Below are 15,389 nucleotides of genomic sequence, written 5' to 3'. Positions count from 1 at the left end.
CTGCCGTGTCACCCCTTCCTCTGCCTTGGAGGCTGCTCTGGTGCCTGGCTGAATGCTGTGCCCTTCCTCGGGGAGGAGGGGAGCCGAGCCAGCACCTCCCTTTGTTCTCGTGGCCCATATGTTGCCGTCATTAATGATTCCACCCCTTGGCCCCTCCTGCACAGCAGTGCTAACTGCTGCGCCCTGGGGAGCACTTTCCAATTACACTAAAATCCTGCTCTGGGCTTTTGCCACAGCAGAGCCTTGACGTGCTTCAGGTTAAGTAATTTGGAGGAGGGAGGAAGCTTGGCTCAGAAATGATGGATGGGCATCCGCTGTAGGTCTGGGGAGTGGAGCAGCCACTTAAGCTATATGCCCAGGGATGTTATTAAGAGTCATTGTCATTTAAACTTTGAGCGAGGACCCACAGTAAATGCTAGGTGTGATGTAGATACCTAATAAGAGATGGCTTTGGCTTTGTAGTCATCTAAGAGGGGATGGAGAATGGGGGAAGAGGGCCATGTCCCAGTCTTGCAGACAATAGGAGAACTAAGCAAGCTCCTTCCTCTTATTTATTTTTAACCACAGCAGCATTTCCACTTGGGCCTTTTTGCAGTGCTCCCAAGGATGTTGTCTTGAGAAGTGCCCATCCCTTGAGTTATTGAATGTCAGACTGGAAAGGGTAGGGGAAACATGGTGGGAGTTGCAATGCCATGATCTGCCAGGTGAAATAGTCTCCCCTCTCCCTTCCCATTTCTTTCTGCTTCCCAGACCTGCTCCTTTGTGAATTCAGAGTCCCTTTGGTGGACGTTGCAACAAAGATGACTCCCATTCCCCTCTCAGTGGTAGGAGAGGGAACTCAATTTGGTTGTGACTTAGTCACTGAATGCCGGTTGATGCCAATGAGCCAGGAAGCATCCAGCCTGAGCCAGAGCTCCTCGGCTGAGTGTACGGGGCTGGCAGTTGGCAGACACCTTTGTAACTGCAAGCCAGGCTCACGCCATCTGTGGTTTGAGAGAGCCAGCAGCCCCAGAATCCCACGCATCCTTTCTTGATGCTCACCATGATGCAACCACACTTGGGCGGTACCTGCATTGGAGGTGTAGCATCCTTACCGTCCTCTGCCTCCATTTTTTCTCTGTGCTATGGAGAGATCATTCCTTTTCTTTCGCTCTTTGCCTTTTCATGCGTGTTTGGATCTTCGGGATGGGGGATGCCCCTTATGAGAGATTCGGACAGCACACGGCATAGTGCCAGGGCTCTGAAGGTGGTTGCACGGGCCCGCATTCAGCTGTAATCTGTCAGGGCTGCAAATGCTCCTTGTCTGAACCAATAGAAGTAGTTTGAAGACCAGTGCATTTTTCCAGTGGTTGGTAGTGAATCTGTGTTGGGTTTAAATTGCCTTCCCTCCCTGCCAGGTATTGTCTTTAATATCTTTCATATATTAAAGGTTCATCAACTGAATTTGGGGCATGATTTGCTCCAAGATCGCTCAAATATGGAAAGTGGCCTGCCCTGTTCTGGCTTGGGTATCACACCTGTGAAACCTGCCTTCTTTAGATGGAGAACAGGCCTGGGGATATTTCAGCCTGGACAGTGCCTTCTTACAGAAATCTTTGTAGTTGTGCAGTTATCCATCCCTGTAATACTCCTTTGGGCCTTTCATGTCTTTATCCCCATGGTATCAAGGTGGGGGAGGGTGGTGTGACACTCCTCTCTGTACAGAGGGGCAAGTCAAGTCATGGTTGGCCACCCCTGGCTAAGGCACATGTGGCCAACCTGTGGCATGAGAGCCACAAGTGGCACAGCCAGGCTGTGGGTGTGGTGTGTGGCAGATCAGGAAGGGGACAGGAAGCGTAGCAGCAGATAAGGCATGGGGCAGAAGGCAGAGCCAGAGACCAGGCAGGGGGCACAGGGCACGGAGCAGAAAGCAGAGCGGATGGGGGACAAAGAGTAGGAAGTAAAAAGCTGAGCAGCAGATCCTGGGCAAGGGGCTGGGAGTGGCACTTGGGGTGTGCAGGGCTGATCTGTGTCATGCCTGCCAAAAAGGTTGGCCCCCACTGGGTGGGGATTTGCCCATGGTCAGGCAGGAAGTCGGTGGTAGGACTGGAGCCTGCGCCTCCTTGGCGGTGTCCTCCCCAGCAGAGCATCTTTCCTCCTTTCTTTCCGCTCCGCATTGGAGCAGATGGGGAACAATAGGCACGTTGTGGCTTGGCTGAAGCCCTCTTTCAGCTCTCCTGTTCTTTCCCCGTCTTTCCTTCTCTCCCCGCCATGTCTGGGTGCAAACAGACGCCTTCAGAGACGTTGCTATGCAAGCATTGTGGAATCGCAAGCCCTGGCCATGGGCATAAGTACTTACAATCTTCCTTTCAGGGGCTTTCACTGGGATCAATAATGCTGTTAGCAGAGCCCGGTGGTTCCCAGTGTGGCTCATCTATCAAGCCAGAGTAATGTTTCAGCCACCGGGAGTCCCAGTGGTCAGAAGAGGCAGGGCCCAAGCTGTGGCTGCCTTTTCAAAGCAAACCCCTTGGGAATTAATTTTTGTTGAACCAAATTGCAGCACCCTGGTGCCTGGCTTTCCGGCCTCATTGAGAAGAAGGGGAGCTAAGGAGCTACAGAGCAGACCTGTTAGTGTAGTCCTGCATCCTGGGGACTAGTGGGGAGGGAACACAGCCAGGACCCTTTGGGGAGGCAGCGTGGACTGGAGCAGGGCACCGACAGTCGGGACTTCTGGGTTCTCTGCTCCCCCCTTTGTCTGCGGAAGTGGGAGCTAGTGTTCGAGGCGGCAGGATGGGGCTTGGGCTCCTGGGTGCCTTTCCTGTGCCTGACGTTTGGGCAGGTGGCTTCGCGAGGTCCCCTGACGAGCCTCAATTCACAGTTGCACAGAACCACACGCAAGACTGCATAGAAAGGCTCAGCAGAGGGTGTGCTGCATCTACCACAACCCACTGAAACCACCTGGGAGCAGTCAGGTGTTTTAACAAAAATGATGACCATGTAAAATCCCCACCTGGGCCTGATTTCCCCAGGAGGGCGAATGGGCTATGGGGGGAGTCACAGCACTTGCACTGTTAAAGCTGTGTTGGTTTCAACCAGCTGCAGAGCCCACCTTTGCATTGATTTTGTGCCTGCAGTACAAATACCTGGAGTTGGGAAGGAAGGGGGGCTGAATCAGGGTCATTTGCAGCTCTCTGGTGGCAAATGGAAGGAAGAGTTGCTTAAAACAGCCTGTGCCCCACAAGTGCAAACAGCTGGGCTGCTAGCAACTCAGCGCTGTGGGCTGAAGTTGGGTTAGAGCCTGTTAAATTGAAGCCAGTGGTTCTCAACCTTGTTAGACCCAAAAGGCCCCCCCTCAGAAAATGCCAGCTCTCAGCTTTCACTCCTTTCTTGATGGCAGAAAAAGACTAAAGCAGTTCTTCTGTAGCCAAGACCTCAGAAAGACCGTGGCAAAGCAGAACAGCCTTGTCACTGGATTCCTGTTTGAAACCTCTGGGTTTATCTTATGAATTGCGTGTAGGCATTTGCACACCTCACAGTGCTGGTGTTGCACTGCACCTGTAAAAGCATCGCATGCACCCACAGGTGCTGCAGCAGTACCTCTGTGGAGAATTGCTGGTTTAAGCCATCTGTGGTGCAGGTTGTTTCAGGCTTGTCAGTCTTGCCGTGGATGCTTTCAATCCCTGTGTGTGTGTGTGCACGTGCGCGGGGGAAGGGGGGTGGGAGGTGGGGAACAGAGGTAGAGCTAGTACAGTTAGTGCCCTGAACCAGCATCTCTCTTTCACCCTGCTGCTCTGCCTCTGAGTTAATTCCCTGCAGTACTTGAGCCCCCACCCCTTCCTGCACTACAGCTGCCCTCTCTTACCTTGGCTGCTGATTCCTGTTACTGCCATGAGCCCCCCATTCAGCAGTGAGCCGGGAGCCGGGGGTGGAGGCATGGGGACATGACATGTAGAGGAGATGTGGGGCAGCCTCTCTTGGTTGGCGTCAGTGCTTTGGTTGCCCACCCCTAGTTATGCTATTGGAGGGAAAAATCCAGACTCAGCGCTCTAAAGCTGGCTTTCAGGTGGGCTTGGACTTGCAGCCAGTTGCTCTTTCCATCATCCCAAAGAGCAGGATAGCGTCATGGAGAGAAGGGAAAAGATCAGACCCACCCTGTCGTGCACAGAGTAGCACCTGCAGTGGTCCAGGTGTGGAGTGTGATGCTATCCAGTGTGGTTTTTAGGGGGCTGGGATCAGGCCTGATGAGTATGTGAGAGCACCCATGGCTACTGTCCAGCTGTTGGCCTCTGTTTAACCCCAGCCCAGCAACAGCGGTGTGAACTTGGATTTCATAGACATTTGGGCTGGAAGGGACCCTGGAGGATCACTGAGTCTATCCCCCTGCCCTCTGCTCCAGGTGGGAAGGATGGGACAGTGGTTTAGCCCACACTGTGGGGGACCTAGGTCCAGTTCCCTTCTCTGCCAACAGGCTTTCGGTGTGACCCTGGCAACTCCCTGCACAGGGGGCATAACAGGGCCCAAAAGCTTGCCAAGAACTTTTTCCAGCCAGTCAGTTGGTCTGATAACACCCAAAGAAGCTGGCCTGCCTATCTCCTTAGACCAACATGGCTACAGTCAAAAACCCAAGGGGCATTTGTGCCTTGCTACAGAGGGGCAGTGCATCCAGGAAGGTGGGAGGTTTGGCCTGTGGAAGCCACAGATGTGCCTGAGCTGGAGAGAGGAGACTCTGCTTTGCCCTGTGACAGAGTTTGGAGATGAATCTCTGGTTTATTCAGTCCTGGTTTCTTTGATCACATCTAGAACAAACGGTTCCCTCCAGCTAGAGAAATAAGCCCCATCCCCTTCAGCGCTGGGTGTGCTGAAAACCACCCATTGGGCAGTGTAAACACTTTAGGAATGGGCCTGAGCCCATGCCCTCAGCCCACCCAGCACAGCTGCAGACTCAGGTCTGCTTGGGGCTGCCCCACAGCTGTGGACACTGCCTACATTGCAGTCTCTGGCTGACCCCAGCACATGAGTGGATCGAGGTTATTTTGGGAGGGAAGCTGGAAGCATGGACCTGGCCTTTGCCAGCAAGGGCTGGTGACATGGGCACTTCTCCAGTGAGGAGAGAGCAGGGCTTACTGGTTTCCTGTAGGCATGGGTGGTCAACCAGCCCTGAGGTGACAGCAGTGGCTACACCAGCAGTACCATGTCAGGAACTTTCTCTGTCCCACTCACTGCCCCCACTCCCCCCCCTTGGGTTTTGTGTTGCTCTTTGATAGCCAGTTGCAGGGCTCAGTGCTTGAGGGGCCGTATTCACACCCAGCAATGCTGATTGCCATGGGCAAGGGGAGCTGGGTAGGATCTGAGGCCCTGCGGGGCTTGATCCTAAGGAGCGGGGCCAGGGGCTAGGAATTTGTGCTTTCTGACTGCAGCCCCATTGCTGGCTGGCCAGGCCCTTCTCCAGCTCTGTGCCTCAGTTTCTCCATGTACCAGGCATCCAGCTGTCCTTGGGATGGGGACTACATCCCTTCTGAAGGGTCCCTGAGAGCTTTGTCCTCTAGTGTGAACAAGCACATGCATGCACACAAATGGATGCACATGCAGACATATGCATACACATGCACGACGCATAGACACACACACATCCTTCCTGAAACTCCAGGCAGCATCCTGCTGAGATGCCAGGCAGGCTGATAAGCTGCACCAGAAGCAGCTTAGCCAGGTTTGTGGCACCGTGCCCAGGGTAGTGACCCTGCCTGCAATGCCTCCCTCTGTGCTATTTCCCAGTCCAGAGCTCTGGGCCTGGTGTCTGTGAAGCATCTGGGAACACTCTAGATCTGGGGATTGTGAAGGCTAGTCTCCTTACCCAGGTAGACCACGGGGCCTGCTGCCCTTGCTTGGAGAGAGTAGCAAGGCGTATGTTGATGCCTGTATGCACATGGAGGAATCATGAGTGCTCTCACAGCAGCCAGCGCTCAGCCTGCCTACACCCTCCCAAGCCAGGTGAGCAGCCTGGAGGCTCATACGGAGGCAGCCCAGCCCCAATCCTGCACTATCAGCACTGTGTGCTCCTGGCTGTATTTAACAGGGACACCCCAAACCCTGGCTTTTCCCTGGAGAGGGAGCTTCTGAAGGATTCAGCCCCCCAGTCAGCCCCTAGGAAACAGCAGGTCCGATGCTGGTTCTTGCTCAGCAAACCAGTTGTCCCTTGTGATGTTCGCTGGTCTCTAGGGAAGCCCAGGCATCTGTGCTGCTGCCTGGAAGAGAGCTGGGTCTGCTGGTGCTTTTGCACCAGGGCCTGTGAAGCTCTAACGGCAATTCACACATACCAAGCTTGTAACACACCTGAAGCGCTGCACAGTGTACTGCCCAGACCACATTGCTTGGGAGAGGCCTCACATGTGCTCTGTTAATACGAAGAGTGCAAATTGGGAGCATTGATTACAAACTGGGAGCGTTAATCGTGGCAGGGCTGGGGTGGATGGGTGGCTTGCACAGAAGCCGTGAAGCTGCAGGTTTGAGGCTGGCTGGGGCCTCCACAGAAGGGCCTAAAGGATGGCTGAAACCGGCCTCATCATCCCCTCTAGTGGTGGCTGGTGGTGGTGTCGTGGGGGTCTGGCTTCCAGAGCTGGAGTTCTTGGATGTGCCCTGAGGCAGGACGGGCAGTGGCAGAGTGATCCGCAGGGTCCTGCTGCAGTTTCCAAGGCATAAGAAGTTCAATCCCTGCTCTGGACTCGGGCCAGAGGCTGCCTTCCAGGTGTGAGCGGGTACCAGGTCAGGCAGGCTGGGGAGTCAGAGGCTGGATGCGCTGTTGCTCACATCGTCCCCATGCATGCTGCTGGCTGCGGAAGCTGGTGTCCTCGCTGGGATGGCACAATGAGCTGTTGGGCTCAGGGCCCTGGATGCTGGGGGTTATAGAGGGGCCTTTTCTCTTTGTTGGGGGCCTGTCTTCACAGCTCTGCTTGGAAGCATGTTGTCTCAGTCTTGTTTGAGGCGGGGAGGTGGCTGAGCCTGCTCAGGCTGGTTTAGCTCTGGGGAGCAGACTGGTTTGGCTCTGGGGGACATTTTTTTGTTGAGTCCAGTGTAATGCACTCTGTCCCCAACCCCAGCCATTTCTCCCCTTTCCTTCTTATTCCCCCCCCCAAATGGAGGACCCCAGCCCTGTGTTCAGCATCCCTCACCTTCTTAACGTGCCCATCGCTGCAGTGTCCAGGCTCCAGACCGGTGGTCTGCTGGAGTTTCTCCTGGAAGGAGGAGGCATCTTGAGCAGATGGGGACAGGCCAGAAGACTGAATGGGAGGGATCTGAGCTGAGAGCCCTATAGCAGGGGCTGGGCTTATCAAGGCTCCCACCCCTTCCCACCCTTGCATGGAAGCAGAGGGAGCCTGAACCCTGTCTCAGCTACAGCCGGAGTCACCAGTGAAGAGCAGCTATAGCTGAGTTGGACTTCTGCATCTCCCTTTCCCAGAGCCCCTTGGGGTATTCATGATCAGATGCCCTGAGCCACGGGCCAAGAAACATGCATGTGCATATGCACATGGCCACATACAAGGACATCTCAGGGTCTGGCCCCTGCTTTCCCGCCCCCCCGGCGAGATCTGATGGTAGCTAATATGCATCCCCCCCATGCATCCGCCCCACTTGCTTTCCTGCCAGGGAAGAAGTTGCACCTTCCTCCCAGGGCTGGCTGCATGCAGGGAGGAACCCCGGCCTGTTTTGCAGCGCCAGTCCCTCCCCAGCCGGAGCAGCCGCTGGCTCCGCAGCAGACTGGGCCTCTGTTTTCGAAGGGCGCGCAGCAGCCCCAGCCGCCTACCCCGACCACTTCCTGTTTGCTCTGTCAAATCACACCAGCTTCTTCTGGGTCTGACGCTCTGAGGCAGGCCAGGGAGCGTGTGTGCACACTTTAGTGGGGGGTAGCATTTCAGACCTAGCTCACGAGCCTCCGGCTTTTGCACGCACAGCGCCTGGCACTCCAGCAAGAGAAGCTGCTGGGAAAACCCACTTGCCTAGTCTCCGGCAGGGAAGCAAGACGCCTGCCTGGCACACGGGTCGGGGGAAAGGGAGAGAGAATGGCTCGAGCTGCTGTTTAAAAGACATACAGCTTCTGGGCCCTTGAGAGGGATGGAGGGAGTCCTTGGGGATGCAGAGAACTGCGTTCTGTGGCCCTGGGCGGCCCCATCCACCCCAGTGCCTCGATTGCAAGGCAGAGCTAAAAGCCCCTGCCCTGAAGACGTGGCCGCTCTCCTGCCGGAGGCAGTTGGGATGCAACCGACGGCCCCGGGCCGCTTCATTCTGTCCCCGGGGCTTGCAGGATGGGGTCCGTTGCCCTCTGCAGCTGCTGCCCCCCCTTCCCCCAAGCGGCCACAGGCCCTTGTCACTCAGGGGAAGGGGACACTGAGCGGCAGCAGAGGAGCCGTCCACATGTACCTGCAGCCAGCAGGAGGCCGAGTGTGGGTGCAGGGGGGTGGCGGTGTGGGAACCTCCTGGCAGTCGGGGGAGAGAAAGGAACAGCGGTCAGGGAGTGGGGGGTGCTATGAGGCCGCCAAGGAGGGAGAAGAGACCGTGGGTCTGTCTTCCAGCAAGGTTGGTGTTGACCAGCTCCTGGGTTTGTCAGGCATCAACTGCTTAGAGGTGGATTCAAAACGTGCAGCCGCCTCTGTCTGTGTGCACAGCCGCTGCCTTGGCAAGCATCCCAGAGCCATCCTGGCAGCTGCCTCCCAGACTAATTTCCTTGAAGCCCCACCCTTGCTCACACGCATGAGGGACCTGCGCCCTTTCACAGCCACCTGCAGCCGGCGGTGCCTGTGTCCCATGTGGTTAAGAATGTGACCCATGCTGCAAGGGGGAAGCAGCCTCTGGAGGGCTGTGGGAGCAAGCGAGGCATGGACTGATTTGATCAGTGTAGCCCAGAGCTCTCATCACGGCCTGTGTCCTTCTCCTCACCAGGTCTCATGGTACCAAGTGACGTGTCCCTCTTGTGAGATTCGATCCCCAGAACCTCCTGAGAAGATGTCAGGAATGCAGGTAAGGCCAGAGCTGTCTGCTAGGGGTCGGGCCTGCCTTGCCCAAAAAGACAACCCGATCCTTTCTGGTCAGCGCCATCCTGACCCCGGTGGGATCACCTGGGCACTGATGTCTTCTGCCTCCAAGTGCATCAGCCTATCGCAGTCTGCACCCAGCCCCGGGTTTTCCTCCCAAACACCCCCTCTTTGAGTACTCCAGCCCAGAGGGTGGCTCTGCCCTGGGGAGGCGGGAACAGCTGCCCCAAGGTCTGCAGAGTGCCTATGAAGTCCATGGCTTGCTCAACATCCTTGTCTGCTTGTGAAGCCCCCTCGCCCTCCAGTCAGTGGCTCTCAGGCCCACGGAAGGAGTCAGACCAGGGGCATCCCGTGATGCCCATCCGCTTGTGGTGCCCAGCAGCTACCTGGCACATCAGATCTCTCCTGGCCCCAGCTGTCTTCTGGGGAAGCATCCAAGCCAGGCTTCCTTTGTCAGTCCCTGATGCCTCGTGTCTGTCTGTCCCCCCGGCAGGCGGTCTGGCCGTCCGGTACGGAATGCATTGCTAAGTACAACTTCCACGGCACTGCCGAGCAGGACCTGCCATTCAGCAAGGGTGATGTCCTTACCATCATTGCCGTCACCAAGGTAACAGGATGGGATAAGGTTGTGGGGGAGAAGGTCTCTGTGGGCTCCAGGCTCTGATATTGCCCCCCACTCCTAGAGTGCCCCCATGTGCACTAGGCAGCCCTTAGTGCTACGTGTGGGGATTGCACCCTCATGCCACCTCCCAGCCTGGCTTGCCCTGGATCTCACCCTGGTGCTGAGTGAGGGGCAGGGCAGCTGCATCCCCCTTGGGTACACACAGAGGGAGGAGTGCTACAGGGGCTGTCTTGAGAGCACAGGAGTAGCAAATATAGGCTGAGGGGTAGCGCAAAACACCAGGAACCCCCCACTGCAGGCTTCAATCCATTCGGAGAGCTGGGGCCTGGAGCTGTGAGGCACAGGGCTCCCTGCTGGGCCCAGCTATCCCCAGCAGAGCTGGCAGGACAGGAAGGAGGCCGCTGGCTTAATTAGTGGGAGCATTATTTAAACCTCTCCGAATTGGAAGCGACTCAGGCACGTCCCGGGAGGCGGCCACCTGGGTTTGGGGAGGGAAGCCACCAGCAGTGACTCAGCCAGCACCAGACAATGCTGCCACCTGCCAAACACCATCCCCCTCCTTGGCTTGAAGCAGGGGCTGTACCCTGAGGCTAAGACCCCACCATGTGAAGGTAGCACAGAAACAGTGCCAGAGTGCCCCTTGTGCACCCAGATGGGCAGCTGGCACTAGCCAAAGGACAGATCTGCCCAGCATCATCTTGCAGGGGGCTGTTAGTGAGCGTCTCTTGCCTCCTTGCTAGGCCCACTGCTTCCCCTGATGCTTTTTATCCCATGGGGATGCTGCTGAGATTGTCTCTCATGGCTAGTGGGGGAGGCTGGAGCCAAGTCCAACCCGCCGTGGTGCAGCCCGCACAGTCAGCAGCCTGCCTTGGCACCAGCACCTGGGGTGGGTGCTTGGCTGTGTGCAGCCAGGCCTCTGCTGATCTAATCTCTTTAGCTAAACTGGGTCAGTATGTGGATGGGAGACATAAGGTTTCTGTCATCCTCTTCTGGGATCCTGCCAGTGCCTTTGAGATGTGGTGGGCCATTATTGTGGTCCCTCTCTTGTAGGAAGACCTGATGCTTCCTAGTTCGCCCCAGTCAGGTTCAGCTCTGGGGCTTAGGTTCTACAGAGATCAGTGTTTTCCTTGTTAATTGGATGCAGCCTTTGGTTCCTGTCCTGCTGAGGGGTGGCCCTGAGCTGTTAAACAGGTTTCACCCCGGGGCTGGCTGGAGTGTCATCTGTAGCCTGTATATACGCAACATGCTCGAGATCTCTGAAGATAAAAGGCTTCAGGGAGATCAGGGCAGTCCAGCTGATGGCCCTGGATTGCATGGGGCCTGTGAGGGGTTAATATGCAGCTCCCAGGCTTCTACCCGCTCATTGCTCTGGCTGCAGCAGCATCCAGGGTCTCAAGGCTCCCCTTTCCTCCTCACATCCAGATCTCAAGGGATGGGATGGAGCAGGGCAGCATGGCACAGTCTGCAGTGCTGGGGGAGCCGGGGCCTGAAGCAGCCATGTGGAATGGTGCAGTAGAGGAGCCTGCAGTTGGGGAGCTGAGGATGAAGCCAAGGCACCCATGCCTGCAATGCAGCGGAGAAGCATCCATGCAGCATGTGGCCTGTGGTGGTACAGGGTATTGCAGCCCCCAGCCCCTTAGAAGTTGGACAGCCCTGAGGTGGACAAAAGCAGCTCTATGGCAATGCATTACTCAGGGAGGGGGAGATTGCGCCTGGCAGCAGGGTGACAACAACCTGGCAGTGGTGTTGATGTGGAGGGACTCCACTAACTTGTCCTTTCCCTTCCCAGGACCCCAACTGGTACAAAGCAAGAAACAAGGTGGGCCGCGAGGGTATCATCCCTGCCAACTATGTGCAGAAGCGGGAAGGAGTGAAAGCTGGCATCAAACTCAGCCTGATGCCGTGAGTATCCATGGGAAGGGGCAGAACCAGGAACAAAACCAGCCCTGCCAAATTCCAGCTCCCTCCACCCCCTGTTCATTTGAGCACTGATCTAATATCTCAGATCAGGGAAGGGGGCGGTCCAAGTGCTGCAACTTTTTGAAGGATCAGCAGGCTGCGGACCTCATCCCAGGCTTGTTTTACCCCATTGCTGCCCTTATACTAACGCAGACGCTTCTTTTGGGGCATCCAGCAGCAAGTGTGAGCATGACAGGCAGCTGGGTGCTGTAACCCTTCACCTCTAGAGGGTACTGGTCCCCAGGGAACTGAGCCCTTCACAGATCTGTTTCAGGGCTGGGGGTGTCATAAACCAAAGCAGCTCCAGTCCTGTTGTGGTGGGACAGGCTTACTGGGGCATCTGGAGGTGTCATGCTGAGATGGCATGGGGCACATCTGGGGTAGTGGTGGCTTAGATGGCATGCTCAGGGGACACATTCAGGGCAGTGGTGAATCTTAAGGTGTATGTTGGAGGGGGGCAGGGGAAGGAGCTCTCTCTGGTGTCTGTGATGCTGCTGGTGGTGATGATAGAGGGTGGTTGGGGTGATCTTAGTGCTTCCTCCTTACAACGGTTGGGACTGCTGGCCGGAGAGATCTGCACGTGTGCATGTGTCCACGTGTGTGCCCGTGCATGTGTGTTTGCGTTTCTTCCACTCAGTGTTTCCTGGTTAACCAGCAGGGAAGTGCTGACTTGGTAAACCCCTGAGTCATCAGGGCTGGGGGTTGTGTGCGGACAGCACCACTGGCCTGTGGTTGCTCCCTTCTGACGTCTGAGTGGATGACAGGCAGGGGGGTGGGGGAAGAGTTTTGCTGGGACTGGGCTTCATGGGAAATGCAGGAACGTGTGGATGTTGGATCTTGTAGACGCCCTGTCCCTCCAAGTTGTCTCCCAGCAGGGATTTTTTGTCTCTTCCCCATTGCATTGGGGCTATGTTGCACTCCTGGGCGACAAGCTGTTTTGCCCCCCTTCACAGTAGCAAGGCCGTTCCTGCCAGTCTGGGGTACACTAGGGTTTCAGACCGTACTAGGTGAGGGCAGATCAGGAAGTGGGGGGGGCAGGCAGGAAGGAGGCATGTCTCGATCTGCACTCACTTTTTACTGTCTAACCTTTCCCCCACTTCTGCTTCTCCCCTATCTTCAGGATGCACCCCCCACTCTCTGGATGACCCCCCGCATCCGTGTGCTCCTGCTGCTGGGACTCTGGGTGCTCTGACAGCCACCCATGCTGCAGTGCACCCCAGCAGGAAGTCCTAGCTGAGCCATTGGCTCCCATTCCCATGCTCGGGGGGGGGGTGGCATTTCCTGTGTCTCATGCTCTGTGCCGAGCTGCCTGCCTCAGCACCTCGCCCCAGGCGCGGTCTCACTGGCGGAACTGGTTTGAGGCCCCAGCACCTGCCTCCGCCTGGTGGGAGGGAGCAGATTCCTGCAGCCAACGAGCTGGGGGGGAGGGGAACACATGGGCACAAGGGTACGACCTGGGTGAGACCGTGGGGATCAGGTCACATTCTCCAGTGCCCAGAGAACCAGGGTCTTGCCTTCCAGCATTACCCATCAGCCCCAGCTCCCATCCCATGGCTGAGTGGTGCTGCTGGCAGTGCCCCCACCACTCTGGGTGGTGGATTTGGGCCGAGCCTGGGCCAGGGGAGCCGGAGCATGGATCTGCAAGAGCAGCACTGGGCAAGACTGGGCAGCATAGGCTGAGCTGCGATCCAGGCCCGGGGCTGGGATGATGAGGTGGCCTCTAAGACAGGCCTGGGCAGAGCAGTGCCTGGAGAGCTGTTGCCTCATGACCCCAGCCCTGAGCAGCACTGGGGGACCAGTGCTATCCCCTGTCCCCTGCTGGCAGCGTGGTGACCCGGGGGCTCTCTCGCCCACAGCTGGTTCCATGGGAAGATCACGCGGGAGCAGGCAGAACGGCTGCTGTACCCGCCGGAGACAGGGCTCTTCCTTGTGCGGGAAAGCACCAACTACCCTGGCGACTATACGCTGTGCGTGAGCTGCGAGGGCAAGGTGGAGCACTACCGCATCATCTACTCGGCCAGCAAGCTCAGCATCGACGAGGAGGTCTACTTTGAGAACCTCATGCAGCTGGTGGAGGTGAGCACTCCCCAGCCAGCCCTTCCTCGGGCAGCCACCCCAGGTAGTCCCTCCACCCTGCCCCTCTCCACACAGACGGTAGCCCCCTTCTGTGGTGTGAGCGCACCAGTGATCTCCCTGGAGCTTCCAGTTTCCCGTGCAGGGTTGTCTGACCTTCGTTCTCCCCCGTACACCCAGCCTGGCTTTGCATACAGATTTGCATTGCAAACCCTGGTGCCTGCGTGTGTAGGGGGTGGAAAGCAGGGGTGCCTGCTAGGTTGGCCAGGCCCTGTGGGGTGTGGGTCCCTTCTGGGAGAGGAGTGGTGGAGAGGGCTCCCACTGCCCTGTGCGTACAGGCAGTGAGGCAGAATGCTGCAGAGCCTGGCTGTCAGTCCCACAAGGGCTGAGCATGAGGCAACTTCCCCCCATGCTTCCCGGGTACTGGCCGGCTGCTGTTCAGTGGTTCTACTCCCTGTGGTGCCTAGCCCCCTCCCCAGTGCTCAGGGCACTTGTAGTTAGCAAGGCTCAGCCTGAGGTTGCGTGATAATGACTGACAAAACCCCCAAGTACTTCCTGCCTCCTGCCCTCCTCCCCTTTCCTCAACCCATGTGGGGCCAGGAGGCTTTTTCCACTGCATGGTGGATTCCCAAAGTGTGGGACAGGACCCTGGGAAGGTGGCACTGGGACAACATTGTTGGACCCCATGAGGATTGTGGCTCCCAGGACAACTGGGCAGTGCTGGGAGGTGGGCAGAGCCCTGCCCCCCTCGTGCCCATGTGCAAGGGCAGGCTTCATGTCTGCCAGCTCCAGGAGCTAAGACACCAGGAAGGGGGTGAAAGGGTCCATGGGCTGGCTGGGCTCTGCCCAGCTGTGAGCTGTCTGGGTGCTGTGGGCATGAGCTGGGCCTGGGTTGTGACAGGCTAGTGGGATGTGCCAGAGCCAAGGCTGCTGCTGGGGAAAGGGCAGGAAATGGTAGCTTCTGGATGGGAGCAGGCCCCATGGATCAGTCCAGCCTTGCCCTTCCCTGCCAGCAGCTCCTAGCCCAAGCCCATGAGTGGCTGAGTTCTTTCCAGCTCCCATCTCAATGGGACTATGGCCTGGGGCAGCGTGGTGCAGCTGGCTCTGGGGTGCGGATGCATCACAATCCAGCCTCCATGGGGGCTGCCCTTCCTTGGCCTTGCCTCAGGCATCCTGGGGCCATGCTCACAGGCTTTTCCTGCCCTGTGCTAGTCTCTCATCAGGCTCCAGCCTGCAGGACACAGTGTCTGCCTTGGGACCAGCTTGTTGCAGCCTTGTGCTGCCCCGTGGTGGGGCACAGCTGCTACTGCACCCTTTGGTCCACCCTAACCACACTGGTCTTTGCTCTGGCATCTCGTAGGCTCGTAGGAAGGTAGGGCTGGGGGGACTTTGTGAGGTCATCTAGTCCAGCACCCAGCTCATCTCTGACCAAACCATCCCAGCCAAGTTAAGCACCTGTGCAGCCTACTCTTTAAAACTGCTAGGAACAGAGATCACACGGTATCTCTAGGTAGCCTGTTCCAGTGCTTGACCACCCTTGTAAAGAGAAAGTTCTTCCTAATCTCCAACCTTGGTTCCTGTTTGAGGCAATTGCTCTTAGTCCTCTCCCCTGTGACCACAGAGAAAAGTCATTTCCATCCTTTTATAATCTCCATTCAGTTTTTGAAGACTATTATCAAATTCCTGCCCTCCTCTACTGCCCCCCCGCCTCCAGGTCTTCTCTTCTCTGGGCT

The 15,389-nt window shown here is 57.1% G+C and overlaps 1 protein-coding gene across 1 annotated transcript in view; it reads left to right on the top strand.

Moving 5' to 3' along the window:
• The window catches only part of CSK (C-terminal Src kinase), a 53,641-nt gene that overhangs the window by 30,867 nt on the left and 7,385 nt on the right, over nt 1–15,389 (top strand). The window contains exons 2-5 of the mRNA XM_090029119.1: nt 8,911–8,988; nt 9,496–9,609; nt 11,414–11,526; nt 13,440–13,659. Of these exons, the coding sequence (XP_089885245.1) occupies nt 8,974–8,988; nt 9,496–9,609; nt 11,414–11,526; nt 13,440–13,659 (462 nt within the window). The 5' untranslated portion in view covers nt 8,911–8,973. The remainder of the gene's footprint in view (nt 1–8,910; nt 8,989–9,495; nt 9,610–11,413; nt 11,527–13,439; nt 13,660–15,389) is intronic.

This window comes from Crocodylus siamensis, chromosome 15 (genome assembly GCF_052110815.1).
Source record: "Crocodylus siamensis isolate JL-2025a chromosome 15, ASM5211081v1, whole genome shotgun sequence".
NCBI classification, from domain to species: Eukaryota; Metazoa; Chordata; order Crocodylia; family Crocodylidae; genus Crocodylus; species Crocodylus siamensis.
The sequence above is the reverse complement of the archived record's forward strand: the minus strand, read 5'-3'. Positions and strand labels throughout refer to the sequence as shown.